Raw genomic sequence first — 18062 nt, forward strand, 5'->3', positions numbered from 1 at the left:
TCATGTGACTATAGTTACATGGATGACAATCACCCAATGTTAGTGGAGTAGGATTAAGTGGGGCGTGCCAGAAAAGGTTTGAGAACCACTGATTGAAAATTAATCCAAATGTTATGCAAATGTTTTTGCTTTTATTTGGCCTTAAAACAAAGAACTAAAGAGAATAGTATTGACAATAATTAAACAATAAGTTATTGTTTAAAATCTTCCATTAGATTCTGTTTAAATTCAGTCATCATTAAATTAAGTTGACAGAATAAATAAAAAACATTGCCATCAGTAAATTGGTAATCTAATGCACCGATAGAAAAGTGGCTGTTAAAAAGCTGATACTGTCCAATACAGATGGTTGGATTATGATCAGTTTAACAAGCCAAGATCCTTGCTTTGGTGACCCCGTGTGAATAAGAAAGCAGCTGAAAGCTTGCTTAATCTCATCATTTCATTTCAGACTGTACACTCACACACAGCTGTAGCCTGTGTTTGCTATACTTCTCAAAGCACTTGTTAATAATAGAAAAGTTAGACAATCCCAGCGACTTTATGGCAGCAGCTACATATCGCAGATTCTCTGAAATATCTGCTACGGCTGGCAACAATGGTGGTCATCTGTGCTCTTTGTGTCTCTACCAGTTGACGTTTCGGGGCATTCTTCTTCCAAAAATGTCATTGTCGTCTCTTGCTGGATGACTGAACTATCGCAGCTTATATGTTTTCATTAATTTACACAGTAGAGGGACTTCTCCAGGCATTTCTGTCAGTGACAGTTTCACAAGAGTCACATTGGCGCAATACATCAGTCCAGTAAGCTGATGGCTATTCATGTCATATAGTATTTATTCACCTATGTAGCTATTAGATTCATTTCCATCCATCAGCTAGCCTGTATGTTTGTTTCCTTCTTTTTTCAGTCTGTATGTCAGTCTGCACATCTCTCTGTTTACTGTTGTTTCAATAATATCTGTTAAGACTTTGAGTGACTGTACTGATGTCTGGTTGTCCGTTCATCCAGATCTCTCGGAGGATCCTCTCCCGCTCTTCTAGCCTCTGGGCCCGGTCCAGCTCTGATGACACACACACACACACATAATAAGTTTTATGGACACTGTCCATTCATGTTACTGTCAGATTTATTATTTATTTATTATTCTATTTGAAGACAGGAGCGTGTGTGTGATTATGTCTGACTGCCTTGCTCATAGAGACATAACCAGAGCGTCACACCAACACAGTGTGAGATTTCAGCAGTCTTATTCTAATTAATTCATTGCTGTGGACTCTGTGCAACATGGGTGAACAAACAGTATATAAAAGATGGCTTCCAGGTCTGAAAGGGGAAACCAGAAGTGCTTTAAACTTGCATTCTAATCCAGCAGGGGTGACCTTTGGTTGCAAAAAGAAGGCTGCTGGTATTGAAGTCTATGAGAAAATGAGTCTTTTGCAGACTTTGGTAAACACTTTCCAGATGAGTTGGTAATTTGAAGTCCTGCTGATTACAGTGTGACATTCATTTTATAAATTATGGTTTATTAGAGTAAAATAGATATAGATAAGACAGGGTATGCGTTAGAGCTGGTGTACCTTATGATTGACATGTTTTGAGTATTTTGAGCCTTCAGTTCTAGTTTTATTTATTTTATTTCTCTCGTCTTTGTTTCCTTTTGTCTGTTCTTCTGAATCTTTCCCCAGGTCAAATTTATTCTTGTGTCTCTGTTTCTCTGTTTATTTAGTTATTTCCTGTCTTACTTTGGTACTTAGTTGTCTTCTGTATCTTGATTTTCTGTTTATTTTTTAGTCTTGTTTTCTTGAGTTTTACTGTCTTGTTTCCTCTCAGCTGCGTCTAATCCCTGATTAGCTCTCAGTGTGTATGTGTATGAATAGTCACATTTTTTCTTTATCCTTTGCTACACTTTACCCTCCCTGTGTATTTCCAGGTGTAACTCCTGCTATGTCTGGGTTTCTGTTAGCTAGTTTGTGGACTATGTTATTGGGCTTCTAATCCACCAATAAATTATAAACACTGAGTCTGCCTTTATGTGTCTACGTCCTATAGAAGCTTGTTTTCACCAATAAAATGAATAAATAAATCAAATTGCCATGCAGCTAGCTGAGAAACATTTAGGAGTGCACGCCTGTCTGATGTTTGTGTTGCAGTAAAATGATGCATAATGAATCATAAATACAGAGGAGCATGTGTTAAAAGAAGCACAACACAATAACTTTATGTTAAGTCTGCTATTTGAGCAAATGTACTTTCAAAACTGCTTTTTATTAAAACATTTCACTGGACTACGATTCATATCTAAAGGATCGGGTCATCTGAATCACAGCAATACTATGATATCATATGATGTGTGGGTTATCAAATTAGGAGACCTTATTTTAAAGGAAACAGCTTGCTGGATGTGTGAATGATGTCTTAGTGTGTGGATGGTGACATTGGTGTGCGTCAGTGGTGTGCGTGTCTGCCACAGATACCCTCAGCTGATGTGAACATGGTGGCATGCATTAGGGATCTCTCAAAGCGTCTGCGTCTCCGGGCTGATGGATCAGTTGTGTCATCCCAGTCCTCAGACTCACTTTCCCCAGTGGGCCCAGTCTCTCCAGAGGGGACGACGGCAGTATTGTCTGGGTTGCTGTCTGCGGGCTGATGGTGGCGACAGCTGTGATGCCGACGATGTTGGAGTCTGTTCCTTGGGCGATGGGGAAGATTGTTAGTGTTGCCATAGTGGCAGTCTGCTCGACAGTGTATTTGGAAGACGATGGCGCACAGTGTGACAAGAAGGCCAACGCACACGCCGCCAAGAAACACAAGCGCTGTCCTCTCGGGCTGGTCTGTAAGAGAGGCAGGATAAATTAACAAATAAATTAACTGCTGTTTCATCCTTCTCTCAGTCCCTCCCTGCACAGTCTTTAGTCTTTGTGTACTACGTTTTCAGACATTCCTCACCTGTCTGTTGTCTTTACACTGTTTCCACCTTCTGACCTCCACACATCTGTCTTTGGGCCAACGTCTCTGATCCCTTTTCAGCTTTCAATGCCAGAAGCATGTTTGACATGTTTGTATCTGCTTTGTGTTTTCTAGATCAAATTAATTTTAGTGCATGGGTCCTAAAGCCCCTAGTTTGGTCTCTAGAAGATCAGACCAGTGAAACCTTTTCCTTCTTTTATATAGTGTAAAAATGCATGTATGTTCCCAAGTAAAAAGAAAAAAGAAATCAATAATAGGTCTTGCTTTTTTCAAAATGAGTCAGTCTACTGTTATTACAAAGAAATATTACTGCCGTAAATCAAAGAAAAGCTTCAGCACAGCTTTTTTACAGAACCATCTTGGTTCAGTGTAATGTAACAGAGCAGCCAGTAATATTTTTGTCAGTTAGAAAGCTGTGAAACATGTGGCTCAGATTAAACTAACAATGCAGACAAACACTCTCATGAACTAATTCTTTCTTCATGATTTGATACACGATCCATCCTATGTGGGAAAATACAGTCAAAGTGTGATAAATGATTCCTTTTTTTCTGCAGTTTTCACATGTTCTGAAGGCAGATGCCAAACTTTTAACAGACCTGTTTTTGCTCTTTGTTTCATACCCCTAGTAGGTTTATGTGCTAATATTATGTGCTAAGTTAAAGAAATTAGCACATAATATTTGCTCATCACATCAATCCCACATAAAAGCTTCTTTTGTTTTCAATTGGACTTACTGTACCTGCAATGAAGGTGTAAGCAGCCAGTATGTTGCTAAGCAATGCCATCTCCTGGGACACCACCTTCACCTCCATATTTGGGCTTCCTGTTGTTGGAGCGCTCATGTTGTGGTTATTATTTTTCCTGCAGAAGTCAGTTCAGCACCTCATGATAAGGAGGATTTTCCCTGAATTCTTAAACCTGTAAATACCCCAAAACATAAAAATGAGAAACAAATTAGAAAATGAATAGCGTAAGTAACTTCAATAAGTCATGTACTAAAGCTAAACTACATTCATGTGAAAAAGTTTGTTTTCTCAGGACTGCATGCAATCCTCAGAAGAAAAAAAACAAGTATACCCTCACTACAGGAATTAAGAGGGAAAGTAGCAAATAGGTGTTGCTAATCAAATGCACATGATTGATCGTCAGAAAATGTGAGCATCTGTATAGTTTTGCCAGTTTGCTGGTTGAGAGCATTTAAATGAGTGCTAACACAATGCAACGATCTTCCCAAGTGTGGAGGTCCCAGCAAATTCACTGAAGGCCATGCAATGCTCAGTGAAACTGCAAAAAAAGAGTTACAGCTCATACTTTGCTGGCCTCAGTTAACATGATATTACATTTTGTGACAATACAGTTAGACAATGACTAAGCAAGTGCAGCTTTTAGAAGAGATTATCAGAAAAAAAAGCATCTTTCTAAAAAGAACAAGGAGGCAGGGCTTAGGTTTGCCTCACCTGAACAAACCTCAAAACAAACAATGTTGTTTGGACAGAAGACACCAAAGTTGGAGATGATGTACAATAGCATGCTTGGTGAAAACCAAACATGCATGTCAGTGCAAACAACGCATGTGTCAAGCACGGTGGTGGAGGAGTGATAATTAGCCCTAAATCCTGGCCACAAATGGATCATGAAATAGAACAATGGTACGAAGCACAGCAGCAAATCTACCACGTTTCACACGTTCATGTGAGCCAGTTGTCCACATTGAAGTGAGTACAGGGGAAGGGTGGAAAATAAAGGTACCCCTGGTAACCCTTTTCAGTTTATCAACAATCACAACTGTGGCTTTATGGAGACAAGTCAAAGTGGTTAAACTGTCATTTAACAAATTAAAGTTAATCACAGAGGACTTTGAAAACACTGATGCCTTACCCATCAATCTGTACCTCCCTCCCAGTTTTCACCATCATTATCAACATGCCTGAGCTGTTTTCCTGCAGCGTTTAAAAGAAAAAACAATAATTAGGCATCCATACCTCAGATAATATTTTGTTTTTGGCACAAAAAACATGCATGCATTCACACATTCTTTTGTGCACTTAAGTCAGTTTTGCAATATCTGTGCAGCACACAGACATGAACACACACGATTTAGTGCAGAGCTCATTCACTTGAGAGAGGGTGTTTGGAAGTAAAGGGAAGCCAGCGTGGAGATTTTCAAAACCAAGTATTTTTAAACAAAACAGTTCATAGATGTGGACATTGTTTTAAACGTGAAGACTGAACATCAAGGATTTGATTCAGAATAATTTCTTACTTTTTCGACCACTAGGTGGCAACAAACAGCTGCGAGTGTTGCTGAAAGCTCAAGGCTTTGACTCAAACACACATGCTGTCGTGCACCAGCTGATAACTGACAAAGCAACTTTAATGCTGAAAAGCGCTCATTTCACATGTGCTAAAGTTGCAATGCAGATGTGTGGAAAGAAAATAAAAGCATAAGAAGGTTGCAGTAATGTCTCAGGACTTAAACAGCTTGGCTGCAGCTCTGCATAGATGGATGTTTGGCTTTGAGCACACTGAATTCTAACTTAAATCATCTTAACTTTCAGCTTTAATGCTGTGCCTTTTAAAGCCTAAAAGAAGTAAAGCCTAGAATCAAGCTCATGTTTTTTGGCTTGCAGACAGTGCTATTCCTGCTTTTAGATTGTTTTAGTGTATCAGCCTGAACTACATCCTCCAGCTAAAATGTTTGCTGCTACCTAATATTGCAGCTCAGCCGAAGGGGACATTGTTAATGTTTAGTTCCTGTCATGCTGTCATGAGCATGAGTCTCTTCGCACAGACAGATGCGCTTCTTTTTACAGAGAAAATTATTTCTACATGAAAGGGCTTACAACAACGTTTGTTTTTGAGTAACCGATTTCTGGGAAGTTTTTTTCCCCCACATGTATTTTTTGTTTGCTTTGGAGAACAGTTCAGCCGGATGCATAGAATTACAGGCCAGAGCAAAAATAAATGTAGTGGTGGTGAATTGTTCTTTTAAAATGTCTACATTTACTCTACGGTTTATTACCGTCTCTTGTCAGTGAGCTGAAAACATGAAAGTGGTTTTTAACATGCGCACATTTGGCGCTGACCTGGAAATGTGCTTGTTTCAGAGAGACAGTCCATCAAGTCCGGGCTTCAGACAATGTCATAAATTACCCACACTAACAAGAAGATGTGTAAGGGGGTTTTTATTTTTATTTTTATCTAGGCCACAGAATATAGTGTATTATATACGGCCTATGATCTGGACATAAAGATCCAAACTTAGACTGCTATCCGGGGCATTTCTTTAAGCTCAAGCATAAAGAGTATGACATGATGGTTGGTGTCATATACAGTAAGTGATGATTATTAAACATTGAAATGAGTAGCTAAATCTCAGGCGGAGAAATTATTAAGTTACAATAAAGCAATATTAATAGTAATTAATAGTAAGAAGAAATACAACAATAACTCTTTAAAATAACCAGCTTAAATTACAAATCATTGTGTTTGAACTAGTTTAGTTCTGTATTTAAATTTCATAGCCCCTGTGTTATCAGTGTTACTGAACTCAAAGCTTGAGTGGCTTTTGGTGTCATTTGGACAAAAACAAATCTGAATAACCTTTCAGAATATTGTAATTCAAGTCTGAAATGGTCTGGATGTTTCTAAAATACTTTGCACAGTCTCGCCTGTTACAAAAGACTCACAGGTCTTTTCATATCAGAACAGATCATTTATGTTTCAGTGTTGGAAATAAGATGCAGTGGGTTAAACAGAAGACCTTCAGAGCACGGTTTATATCTTGCGTGAAGCCAAAAATCAGCTCTGCGGTGTTCCTAGCACATATGGAGGACACACATGGAGGACGTGCATTGCTTAAAGCGTAGAAGTATGACTGCACGAGTGGGCTGTCTATTCCAGCAGTGTTTTTCTTTTTTCTTTTCTGTATTTCTGCAGACTGCCGTTTTAATGGTTCACATGATTCTTATAATGTGTATGATGGACTTTGAATGACTTTACTTGTACAGCACCAAGAACAAACCTGTCCCCATCAGCTAGGCCATCTAATAAAAGCTCCCTTTTCCTAAACATAATCCTAGAGTGTAAGAAGACTGAATTTATACATTAACACCCACAGCCCTGCAGACATTTACAGTCTTGTTAGAGATAGATGAAAACTTGTGTCCTAAGATACTCTTATTCTCTGTAGCTGCAAAAAAGGATGACGATAATAATTAAGCAAAATTTCCAGAAATGACATATTAAATCTGAACAATGCTTAATGCTTACACAGAAAATGTGCAAAGCACCTCAGAAAGACTTTTCTTTTCTAGCATCTTCTTCAAATAAAATCTCGCTGTAAATATGAGCAATAGACCTCACTTAGCCTCACTGTAGAACTTTATTTAATTTCATAAATGTGATTTCCCCACAGATTTAATACACGTTGTGTGTTCTCCATCAGATTACTTCACGAAGACTCTTTCCTTAATGCCAAACAACAGTAAAGATATCAGCCTATGAAAAGGCAGCGTTTATAAAAATGAACAATGACACTTTTAAACATGTAAATCTAAACTGTGTAGAAATACAAAGATGCCAAATACAGAATGTTGTGCTCTTCAGCTGCACAGCTGTAAAGACACGGCATTGAAATTTAAACTTGAACAGATGAAAAATGGATGAAGCTCTGAGAGAAGATCAAACTGCCCTAATTTCTCTGGATGTTTTCAGCTGTAAAAACGCTGAAGCGCAGTGCTCTTGACCTGTCGGGAGAAACTAAGAGGACACTAGAGAACAAATCTGCATTTTATCTGTCACATTTCTGGAAATATGGGCCAAGTGAGAGTCATTTTTGTCCCCTCCTTACTTACTGTTAGGCATAAAAACACACACCTCGGGCTTTTAATTATGTTAGAAAACAAACTAAAGAGTCGAAAAGCAACTTGTCATCATGGGACGTACAGAAGCAAAGAATAAAAAAAACAAAAAAGCAAATCGCATTTTATTAAAGTGCAACATAACACGAGCAAACATAACACAACCTCCAAGCCCTTCTAAATTCACTGACTGTCAGGGTCATTTTGTGATGTTGTGTGTAAATGCTGCAGGACGTGACTGCCCTTCTCTCGCCCACTCCCCTGCTTACTCTTTCTTTCTGTCTTTAAATATGACAGTATAGCTTCCTGTATGTTACCAAAAAAAAATAGCATTATACCATCATTAATAATTTATAGTTATGGGTATTAATCACACCTTTTAAAAAAATGTAACACCTATCTACCTTCACAAACAAGCCGGGGGACAAAAAGCAGATGTTCATCAGTATTAGAGTTGAGTGGTGAATGAAAAGTCATGCAATAAATTTCTATCAGCCAGCTGATCGCCACAGTTATGTAATGACATTAGTATGAGACGGTTGGCCTGCTGCCAGCTCATTACAGTCAGTCACACTCTGTTCAGCAGTCTAGAAATAAAGAGCTGTTTACACTGATGACTCAACTACATGCGAAAGGCTTTTTCTCACTCTGTACTTCACAGTCGATCGATCGCACTGCAAAACTAAAATTTGCGATGCTCTTCTTTGCTTTCTTCCTTAAAAGCACTTTCTTTCTGATTGTTTGTCCAATAAATATGAAGCCCGTAGGGAACCCGAAGTCCTGCAGAACCATTGGATCAGTGCTCTTGTGTGCATCTGAATGTGAAGTCGTACAAGGGCGTGGCAGTCCTTTGGGCACTGTTCACAGATTTAGGCAGGCTTTTTGCACTTGTGCTTGCCATCTTTCGTCTTTTCATCCCACTAAAGCAGATGTTTTTCTTTAAAGCTCTCCTGACCCAACTACATTTCAAGCATTTCAAGTGACCATGTCAATATTGACGGCTTTCTGATCACGTTTGTAGCTAATATGTCTTTGTGGTGATGGTGTGGCTGCCCTGGTGAGTGTTTCTTCAAGGTTCACAGAGGAGGTATTTGGGGATTCAGCCATCTTCTGTATGGGGCACATGATCAGAGAAAACCTAGTTTCTGGAGGAGTGTTGCTCAGGGCAAAACATCTCTGGTGGGAACTTTTTCTTTCCAAGAAATGCAGAATATTCAATGAACGCAGTGCACGTACAAGGCAAGAAATTCCTTCTGCTGATGTGGAAGTGTTCATGTGAGGTCCATGTGCTCACCACACTTTTTGTTTACCTTGCAAGGTCTTTTTTCATACTTATTGAATTGTATGCTGATATGTTAGAGACATTCAACATTTCAGCCCTGGATATTTATCTTTTTGATGCTGATCGTTAGAATAAAGTGCCTACGTGACCCTACTAACCCACAGCATGCAGTGCAAGAGGTAGGACACCAGTCCATCAGTTATTGGAGGCAGTTTTTGGCAATCATGCGTGGAAACAGCAGTGTCATCAGCAAAAAGACAATTTTTGACCTTTTAACCTTTGTAGGTCAAACAGCTTCTTGTGGGCTTCACTGTGGAGGTAGATGACTGCAGTAGAGTGGCCAAATGACCAGAAAAGAACATTCAAAATAGCTGAAATTTCAAAATAAAGGTGTGGTTTGTATAGTCTTGCATACTCTGATGTGCGTGTCGCAGTCACATCTTCTTCATGTTGTCACTGAAGGAGTTCACAGAGCTGGAGATCTTTGCTGGCTTTTCTCAAGGATCATGAAAAGATTGTATCTGCTATACAGTGGGGCAAAAAAGTATTTAGTCAGCCACCGATTGTGCAAGTTCCCCCACTTAAAATGATGACAGAGGTCAGTAATTTGCACCAGAGGTACACTTCAACTGTGAGAGACAGAATGTGAAAAAAAAATCCATGAATTCACATGGTAGGATTTGTAAAGAATTTATTCGTAAATCAGGGTGGAAAATAAGTATTTGGTCACCTCAAACAAGGAAAATCCCTGGCTCTCACAGACCTGTAACGTCTTCTGTAAGAAGCTTTTCTGTCCCCCACTCGTTACCTGTATGAATGGCACCTGTTTGACCTCATCATCTGTATAAAAGACACCTGTCCACAGCCTCAACCAGTCAGACTCCAAACTCCGCCATGGCCAAGACCAAAGAGCTTTCGAAAGACACCAGGAAAAGAATTGTAGACCTGCACCAGACTGGGAAGAGTGAATCTACAATAGGCAAGCAGCTTGGTGTGAAAAAATCAACTGTGGGAGCAATCATCAGAAAATGGAAGACATACAAGACCACTGATAATCTCCCTCGATCTGGGGCTCCACGCAAGATCTCATCCCGTGGGGTCAAAATGATCATGAGAACGGTGAGCAAAGATCCCAGAACCACACGGGGGGACCTGGTGAATGACCTGCAGAGAGCTGGGACCAAAGTAACAAAGGTCACCATCAGTAACACACTACAACGGCAGGGAATCAAATCCCGCAGTGCCAGACGTGTTCCGCTGCTGAAGCCAGTGCATGTCCAGGCCCGTCTGAAGTTTGCCAGAGAGCACATGGATGATACAGCAGAGGATTGGGAGAATGTCATGTGGTCAGATGAAACCAAAGTAGAACTTTTTGGTATAAACTCAACTCGTCGTGTTTGGAGGAAGAAGAATACTGAGTTGCATCCCAAGAACACCATACCTACTGTGAAGCATGGGGGTGGAAACATCATGCTATGGGGCTGTTTTTCTGCCAAGGGGACAGGACGACTGATCCGTGTTAAGGACAGAATGAATGGGGCCAAGTATCGTGAGATTTTGAGCCAAAACCTCCTTCCATCAGTGAGAACTTTGAAGATGAAACGAGGCTGGGTCTTCCAACATGACAATGATCCAAAACACACCGCCCGGGCAACAAAGGAGTGGCTCCGTAAGAAGCATTTGAAAGTCCTGGAGTGGCCTAGCCAGTCTCCAGACCTCAACCCCATAGAAAATCTGTGGCGGGAGTTGAAAGTCCGTGTTGCTCGGCGACAGCCCCAAAACATCACTGCTCTTGAGAAGATCTGCATGGAGGAATGGGCCAAAATACCAGCTACTGTGTGTGCAAACCTGGTAAAGACCTATAGTAAACGTTTGACCTCTGTTATTGCCAACAAAGGTTATGTTACAAAGTATTGAGTTGTATTTTTGTTATTGACCAAATACTTATTTTCCACCCTGATTTACGAATAAATTCTTTACAAATCCTACCATGTGAATTCATGGATTTTTTTTTTCACATTCTGTCTCTCACAGTTGAAGTGTACCTCTGGTGCAAATTACTGACCTCTGTCATCATTTTAAGTGGGGGAACTTGCACAATCGGTGGCTGACTAAATACTTTTTTGCCCCACTGTATGTTGAATGCTCTGTGAAGCCGATGACGGTAATGTAGTAGAGTCCCTGTTTTTTGCTACTTCTCCTATGATTGCCAACCATGTCCAAGCTTGTTCAGAATTGAATGCACACTGACCCTAAATATGAGACATGTGGAGCTTCTTCAGCACCATACAGAGTATGAATATGCTATGACAGTTTTTGCAGTTCCCTCTGTCCTCCTTGTTCTTCCAGATTGTGATGATATTGGCATCTTTCATGTCCTGGGACACAGCTCCCTCCTCCCAGACAGAGGAGTTAGTGGAGTTAGCCAAGGACTGGGCATCTGGCACACAAGAGCAATGGTTGGCCATCACTGCTTTTTAAACAGTACATGCCTGAGTTCTTGATCTCCTTTTAGATTACTGGATGTCCATGATGTTTTCACTGCTTTGACTGGGTTTCAGCTTTATCCCCTCAAATAGCTCGACCTTAACCTATTTGATGCCCACATCTGCTGCCACTGTATTCATGAGCAGAGCTCTAATCGCTGTGTTGTGCCGACAAGAAATTGAAAACACATATTTAAACTTTAACTGAACTCGTGAATTTGCTTGGAGGGGTTTTCACAAATGCTAAAAGTTTATATCTCATATGTCGGATTGGCTGGATTTGTTTTAAATTGGGTCTGCATAATCTAGGATTATGGCTCAGAGAACATGTGAAATTTTGCAATGATGTGATTAAAGTTTGTGTGGTTTCTTATACTGTATGTATAAATGTACATTTTTAGCAAGAACCCCGGTTCATTCTCCGGAGGACACAGAACTCCCTCTGAGGTTGCGTCGGGAAAGGCATCTGGTGTAAGACTGCCAAATCTAAACACGCAGAACTACCCGCTGAGGTGACCCCGTATGAATAAGGGAGCAGCTGAAAGTGGCTTTAATGCTAATTTTAAAATACAGAAAATTAAGAAATCAAAAGTCCATCGCTCTCTTTTTAAAACATGCAAAATCAATTACACATAAAAGTCTTTATTGAAATGCTTTGAAATTCCCATAGCTACAGTTTAGATATTAAGTCCTATTATTTTACTAATATTTTATTATTAGTCGTACTTTATGTGAACCATTTTTTATTTTCCTAAACATTTGAACATTTTTGCCCAAAGTATTGGATAACAGAGGTGAAGCCGGCAGAATATAGTGTGCTTTTCTTCAGGTATTTTCATGGGCAGTTATTCCCAGCTTTGTTCGGTGATGATGCTTCAGTTTGTAAGAATAGGTGTGGCAATCAATGGCTACCCATGGCTCAGTCATTTACTCTATGGGGATGCAAAGTTTCAGTGATCACATCTCTGTGTGTCACTGCAGTCCATACATGTGATACCTTTCCCAGATATTATCCAGAGTCCACAGGGTTATATTTTAAATCTTTTTAGTCCCGTCACTGCAATGAAAGCAATAAAGGCATATACCAAGCTCCTTATATATTCATTTTTTTCGAGTGAAGTCTCCTAGACTCCAGCCCGAGGTGTAAAACATGTTGCGCCTTTGTTTTCATACACACTGATGCTCCTCTCTCTTTTCTTTTTTGTGTGTCTGGCCAAATTCTTATGTGGCACAATAGCTCTTTGTTTTCCTGCATGTGGTTGAGAAAACTATATAGTTCCTCCGACCCGTGGTGTAGTCCACCACGACATTAACAGAACATACAAAAGCTCTTCCTGCACAGGCTCAATCCTCCACATCATGCTCATCACACTTTAAGCATATTTCCTCCCCCGTGTGTGTGACTGCTGATGCTAATCTAATGTGACACTGGCCTTTCCCTCTGCTGCTGCACCGGAGAGAGAGTGTGCACGCAGATTTAGAAAAACAAAAAACAAAAACAGAAATAAGACAGAAAATTAAAGAAAGGAAAAAATTACTTGGCGGCACAAAGAGTAATTATATGGAGGGAAAAGTAATCGAGCAGTGAGAAATCATAATAATTATAAGCAGATATAAAAACCAGCAGTGGTGTCATCATGAGCAGTTATCAGCACATGTAAATAAAATGTTTGTACTTACATGTTAATAATCCGAAGAGCCCATCTGCTCTCCTGTCCTCTCATTCCTCCTTTCCTCTTTCCTCTGGTCTTCTCTTTTCTCCTCCTCTCGGTACTCCTCTACTCTGTGCTCGACTCTCTCCTCCCCTTTTTTTCTCCTCTCCTATTATCTCCACTCTTCTCTTTGCCTTTCTCTCAAAGAATACCAAAAGAAGACTAACAGTACAATTATAAGTATAAATCTCCTCTGCCCTCCCACAGTTGTCAGACAGGCCCAAAAGCCTCCGTCTCCTCTTCTCTTTCTTATGTAGATACAAATTAAAAATGTCAGTCATTCTCCTTTCATGCCCTCAGTTCTTCTTTCTTTAATGCCGTAGCAGCAGCAGGAGAAGGTACACTGCTCCAACTGTTTTCCAGAGTGCAGCTTTCCTTTATTCCGTGTTAGTTTTCTTTTTAGAGCGAGACATAGGTCAGCTCCTCGGGCAGAAATGTGACATGAGAGACCCCGACAGGTCTGCCGAATCTCTCTCCTCTCTCTCCCTTTCCCAAACGTCTGCATGCCCTCCTCTCTGACTCTGCTGCTTTTTCCTCTTTCTCTCAACAACGCACACACAGCAGGACACATGTGCAGTTGTAAATGAAGACTCGCTGCCTCTCCTCATTTGCTCTTGGTCTGTTTTTCATGTGGAGCGCTCAGCAGGAGGGAGGAGAGAGAAACACTGAGGAGAGGAGAAGAAGAGGGACAGTGGGTCAGGAAACCAAGCAGAATACAATATTTCATGTGCAGTGTTGAAAAAAAAGTGCTATTATTTAGACGCATCACATGAAATTTCATAAAATCACATCATGCCTCCACCCTGTGAATCTAAGCTTTTTTTATATGTAACAATATATATATATATATGTAACAATATATATATATATATATATATATATATATATATATATATATATATATATATATATATATATATATATATTCACTAATCAGTAAAAGAGGCATGAGATAAAATTCAAAACTGAGCAGCACAGTGTTTCACATGCGCAGAGATGACAGTGAGTGGCTGTGACAGATGAGGATTTCAGTCACCTGTGAAGTTACCTTCTCACTGCATGGCCACATTTTGAATATTGTCATTATTATTATTATTATTTAATTATAATGCAGTCGGACCATGTGCCCTCACAGTAATACTTATAGCTGATATTTTAGCACCAAATCAACACTTTTCTAAAAGATCAAAAACAACTTTATATCAGATTAACACTGATGAAAATTTCATTAGCTACCCCATCAGCTTGGCAGGTTATTTTTCTGCTGATGTTACGCAACGGGAAAAGTTTGAAAAACCCTCAAGGGCTGTGGTTGGGGAGGGTGACTGAGTTAAACAAGGTATTAAGCACTCAACAGGTATGTAGGGAAATAAAAACATGCAGTGGCATCCTTGGTATAGATGCTGGCTTTTCACTTTTTCAGAAAGATGCCAGACTTCCTAACGTGCAGCAAAACAATTCTGAGTGTATACAATAAAACTCAAACTTGTTCAGGCAGCCAGCTGTAGTACGCTGCTGCACACTCATATGACACTCATCTCACTGCAACACTAGTCTTACACACCCATTAAATCACTGAGGTATATTTAAGCTGTCAGTATTTTGCTCATTCTTTTGCTGCGTGTCTGTGCAGACATGGTTTAAGCCTTTCACCCAGACAGGCTTTCTAAGATGTGTACTTTAACCTGAAGCATGACCTCCTCATCCTAAACCTCATGCTACATAGTTTTATTGCCTAAAATCGACCAGAGAAACCTGAAAAGGCCCAGAAGTCTAACTTCTACCACTGCCTGCAAAAGGTCAGAAGGTCATGACTATATCATTGATAAATAACATGCAGCTGATGCTTACAGATAATGACATCATCACTAAAAGCCAATCCAGTGGTCTTGTGAACCCCCACCTAATGCTGACCATAGACTGTATATAAAAGATATGTGAGTGGAGCTACACCTTGGTTCTTTTTAAAAGCCAGCAGGGGGCGAATTGAAAGTCTACTCTATTGATCCATGACTTCTCTAAACACTTTACAGATGAGTTTATGGTCTCAGTCACTAGTTTTAGGTCTTACTGAAGACCAGATGATGTTTATTTTGTAAATTATGGTCTCAGCTGGAGACCAAAAGCAGGATGTGACAGGTCGGATATGCAGACATGAAAAAGAGCCCAGAAGTTTTAGAGTATTTCTCACAACTAGTTTAATTAATATGCATGTGTCTGTGGGAAAACAGGTGCTTCCACAGGGAAGTCTTAAAGTACTGTCATGTTGTTGTTTGGATCCTTGTTTTATTTCTGTTCTTCTTTTAATATTATTTAGAAGTATTCTCCCCAGTGTTTCTGTCATCCATCCCCTCGCACTATTAAATACATGTTTTCTTTTGTTTATGAGGTGTTGATAACAACCAATTAACAGTTTACTTTTCATTCGAATTATCTGTATGGACTGCATTTAGGAATTCTGTGTTTTTCGGTTTTCGTCAGGTGAGCCACACCCTTGTGACATCTGGTTTCAAAAAACTAAAGCGGATACCACAAAAAAGTTTAAGTCTTCACAAACAGGACTTTGCAAAACACTGGGTGATCCTTTTTATACTTTTATATGCAGTCTGTGATGCTGTTAATAAGCTAATATTTCATGGTGGAAATATCAGAATTGCTCCTGTTGTATTTTGATCCCTGGGCCTGAATATTAGTCAAAATAAGATAGAAACTGAAGAAATGTTAATGCATCAGCAAAACCTGTTACAAATCTGAAGATCAACCCAGTGCTGCAATATACAATCCAACAATCCAAAATATTATTGATCCCCTGGAATCCACAAAAGTTTGACGTGAAAAAGTATGATGGCATTTTGGTCTGAAGCGAAGATATGGAACGCCTGATAGCACCTACATGGCTACAAGTAACTGACAACTAAAATTCATTTTATTTGGTCTGTTTGTTTCTTCATGTTTGTTTTACATCATCAGGAGCTGCATGAATAAATGATGTGCATGCACAGAATGCATGCCTACAGCTTTTCTCCATACATAAGCTGGTTTTCATAAAGAAAGAGTGTGCACTGAGGGTGAGTGTGTCTACCTCAGGCCCACTACTGACCATGCATAACCTTTTTTTAGATACAACACAACATCCCGTTTCATAGAGCTTGAGCTTATATTTGTAGCCTATTGCATGTATGTTTTGCATTCAGGCGCACACTCACCTGTATTATTAGGTGTGATTTACCGTTTACTTATTTATTACTTATTATAACTTATTTCTCAGTGATACAAACACATGTTACAGTGGATTATGCTTTTTTTTGTCTTTTAGTCCAAGTGCTGACTGTTACAGGCCTTAGCTCTGCACTTACACATGTGATAGGCTCAGTTTCACTTCTGTGATTTCACATCTAAAACAAAAAAAATCTAATTTCTGTTTCTCCACTTCTGTCAAGAATATCTGTTTCAGATTTGACATAACCGTGTTGTTGAAAATTTGCTGGATCTTTCCATTGCTCTTTGTAAAACTGCAATCACGTTTTCCGTTCTACGCCCACACGTGCACAAGTTATTAAATCAGCATCTTCACATTTCTGTAATTCTTTAATGGCTTGTTTAACACTTAATATCACCCAAAAGCCTTGTGTTACTGGTTGTGTTCAGTTGTGTTCACGTCTGCACAATCTTGTGTTGTGTTCAGGTCTGCACAATCTGAAATCTCAGCTCATTTGCATGCACACTCCCTTCTCTTGCACAATTACTGGAGAGAAAGAAATAAAATGAATCCACGCATCTTATTTTCCTTGCCACATGTGAAGGTTATTTATAGCGTTGATATATAAGAATTAAGGTTAATAGATATTAATTAAGCCAACCATCTCCTTATGTTTGTGATTATAATGTCTAAACATTGTTCTTTTTGCAGAATACACAATACACAGACCACTTTAAATCCATAATGCATGTATTTCTGCACTTCCTGCTCAGGTTGCTGAAATATTAACTCTCTTAAAGCCGTGGAGTGTTTTCTGTCAGGAATTATTGTCAACCCTCTTTGAAATAGTGAGGGACGGGAGCTGTGAGTTTCAGGTGCTGAGGGGGTACGTTGGGTCTGCGCCACGCTGGGGTTTTTGCTCCACTGGTGCTTCACTTCATTATTTAAGAAGCTTCAGGGGTGAAATTTCAGGTCAGTGTAGGCAATTTCATCTCAGCACATCAGCAAAATAAAACACCATCAACTTCATCATAGATGGGAGTAATTCATATTTACTGATCAATATAAACACAAGTCGGCCAAGCTAAAGATGTCCCAAGATTCGCGTGTGCTGGCTTTGGTTAACCTGGACATATTCAGCGGTCTTTTGGCTCTTAACCTTAAACCCCAAATGGGCCACAAATCTGTACTTTCAGCTTTACAAATGACTAAACAATTTCATCTGTGTACCTTAGCTTTAGTGGGAACTATTTTCAGATGTGCACTAACACACATTTGAGCAGTTTGTAAGGATGCTTCATCTGGAAATAAGTCCACAGTTATTGGAACAGATTAAGATCTCACCGAGTGCTGCACTGATGTGTTTAAAGGCATTTGTGGAAACAGTGGAGGTCTATCATTTCATTGTTTCCCACTACAGAAAAAATAACCTGCCGTGAGGTAAAGTTTGCTTATCGTTTTTTATGCGCTTCTGTGGGTTTGCCACTGATTTTGGGCCCACTGTGATGGAAAAATGACAACTTTTGCGAGGCTTGTTGTTCCAATTT

General features: G+C 39.6%; 1 protein-coding gene across 3 annotated transcripts; it reads right to left on the reverse strand.

Annotated features, from left to right (window-relative positions):
* Positions 1–809: 809 nt before the first annotated feature.
* eva1ab (eva-1 homolog A, regulator of programmed cell death b) lies at positions 810–13933 on the reverse strand. 3 transcript variants are annotated; one of them, XM_085156205.1, is made up of 5 exons: positions 13285–13933; positions 4853–4914; positions 3714–3892; positions 2479–2835; positions 810–1064 (listed from the first exon to the last, which is right to left on the reverse strand). In XM_085156205.1, the coding sequence occupies exons 3-5, from the start codon at positions 3814–3816 to the stop codon at positions 952–954; spliced, it is 573 nt and encodes a 190-aa protein (XP_085012331.1). In that variant the 5' UTR covers positions 3817–3892; positions 4853–4914; positions 13285–13933; the 3' UTR covers positions 810–951. The 3 variants fall into 3 exon arrangements, with proteins under 3 accessions (XP_085012331.1, XP_085012321.1, XP_085012312.1); XM_085156195.1 differs by having other exon boundaries at positions 3714–4258; XM_085156186.1 differs by having other exon boundaries at positions 3714–4914.
* Positions 13934–18062: the final 4129 nt, after the last annotated feature.

The sequence above is a fragment of the Neolamprologus multifasciatus genome, chromosome 1, assembly GCF_963576455.1.
Source record: "Neolamprologus multifasciatus chromosome 1, fNeoMul1.2, whole genome shotgun sequence".
Taxonomy (NCBI): Eukaryota; Metazoa; Chordata; class Actinopteri; order Cichliformes; family Cichlidae; genus Neolamprologus; species Neolamprologus multifasciatus.

Excerpts from the sequence above, each read along its gene's own strand:
- eva1ab (XM_085156205.1), bottom strand. The coding sequence starts at position 3,816 with ATGAGCGCTCCAACAACAGGAAGCCCAAATATGGAGGTGAAGGTGGTG. Across the intron at positions 2,836-3,713 it reads TGCTTACACCTTCATTGCAG|ACCAGCCCGAGAGGACAGCG; the intron begins GTACAGTAAGTC and ends CCTCTCTTACAG. Across the intron at positions 1,065-2,478 it reads CATGTTCACATCAGCTGAGG|AGCTGGACCGGGCCCAGAGG; the intron begins GTATCTGTGGCA and ends GTGTGTCATCAG.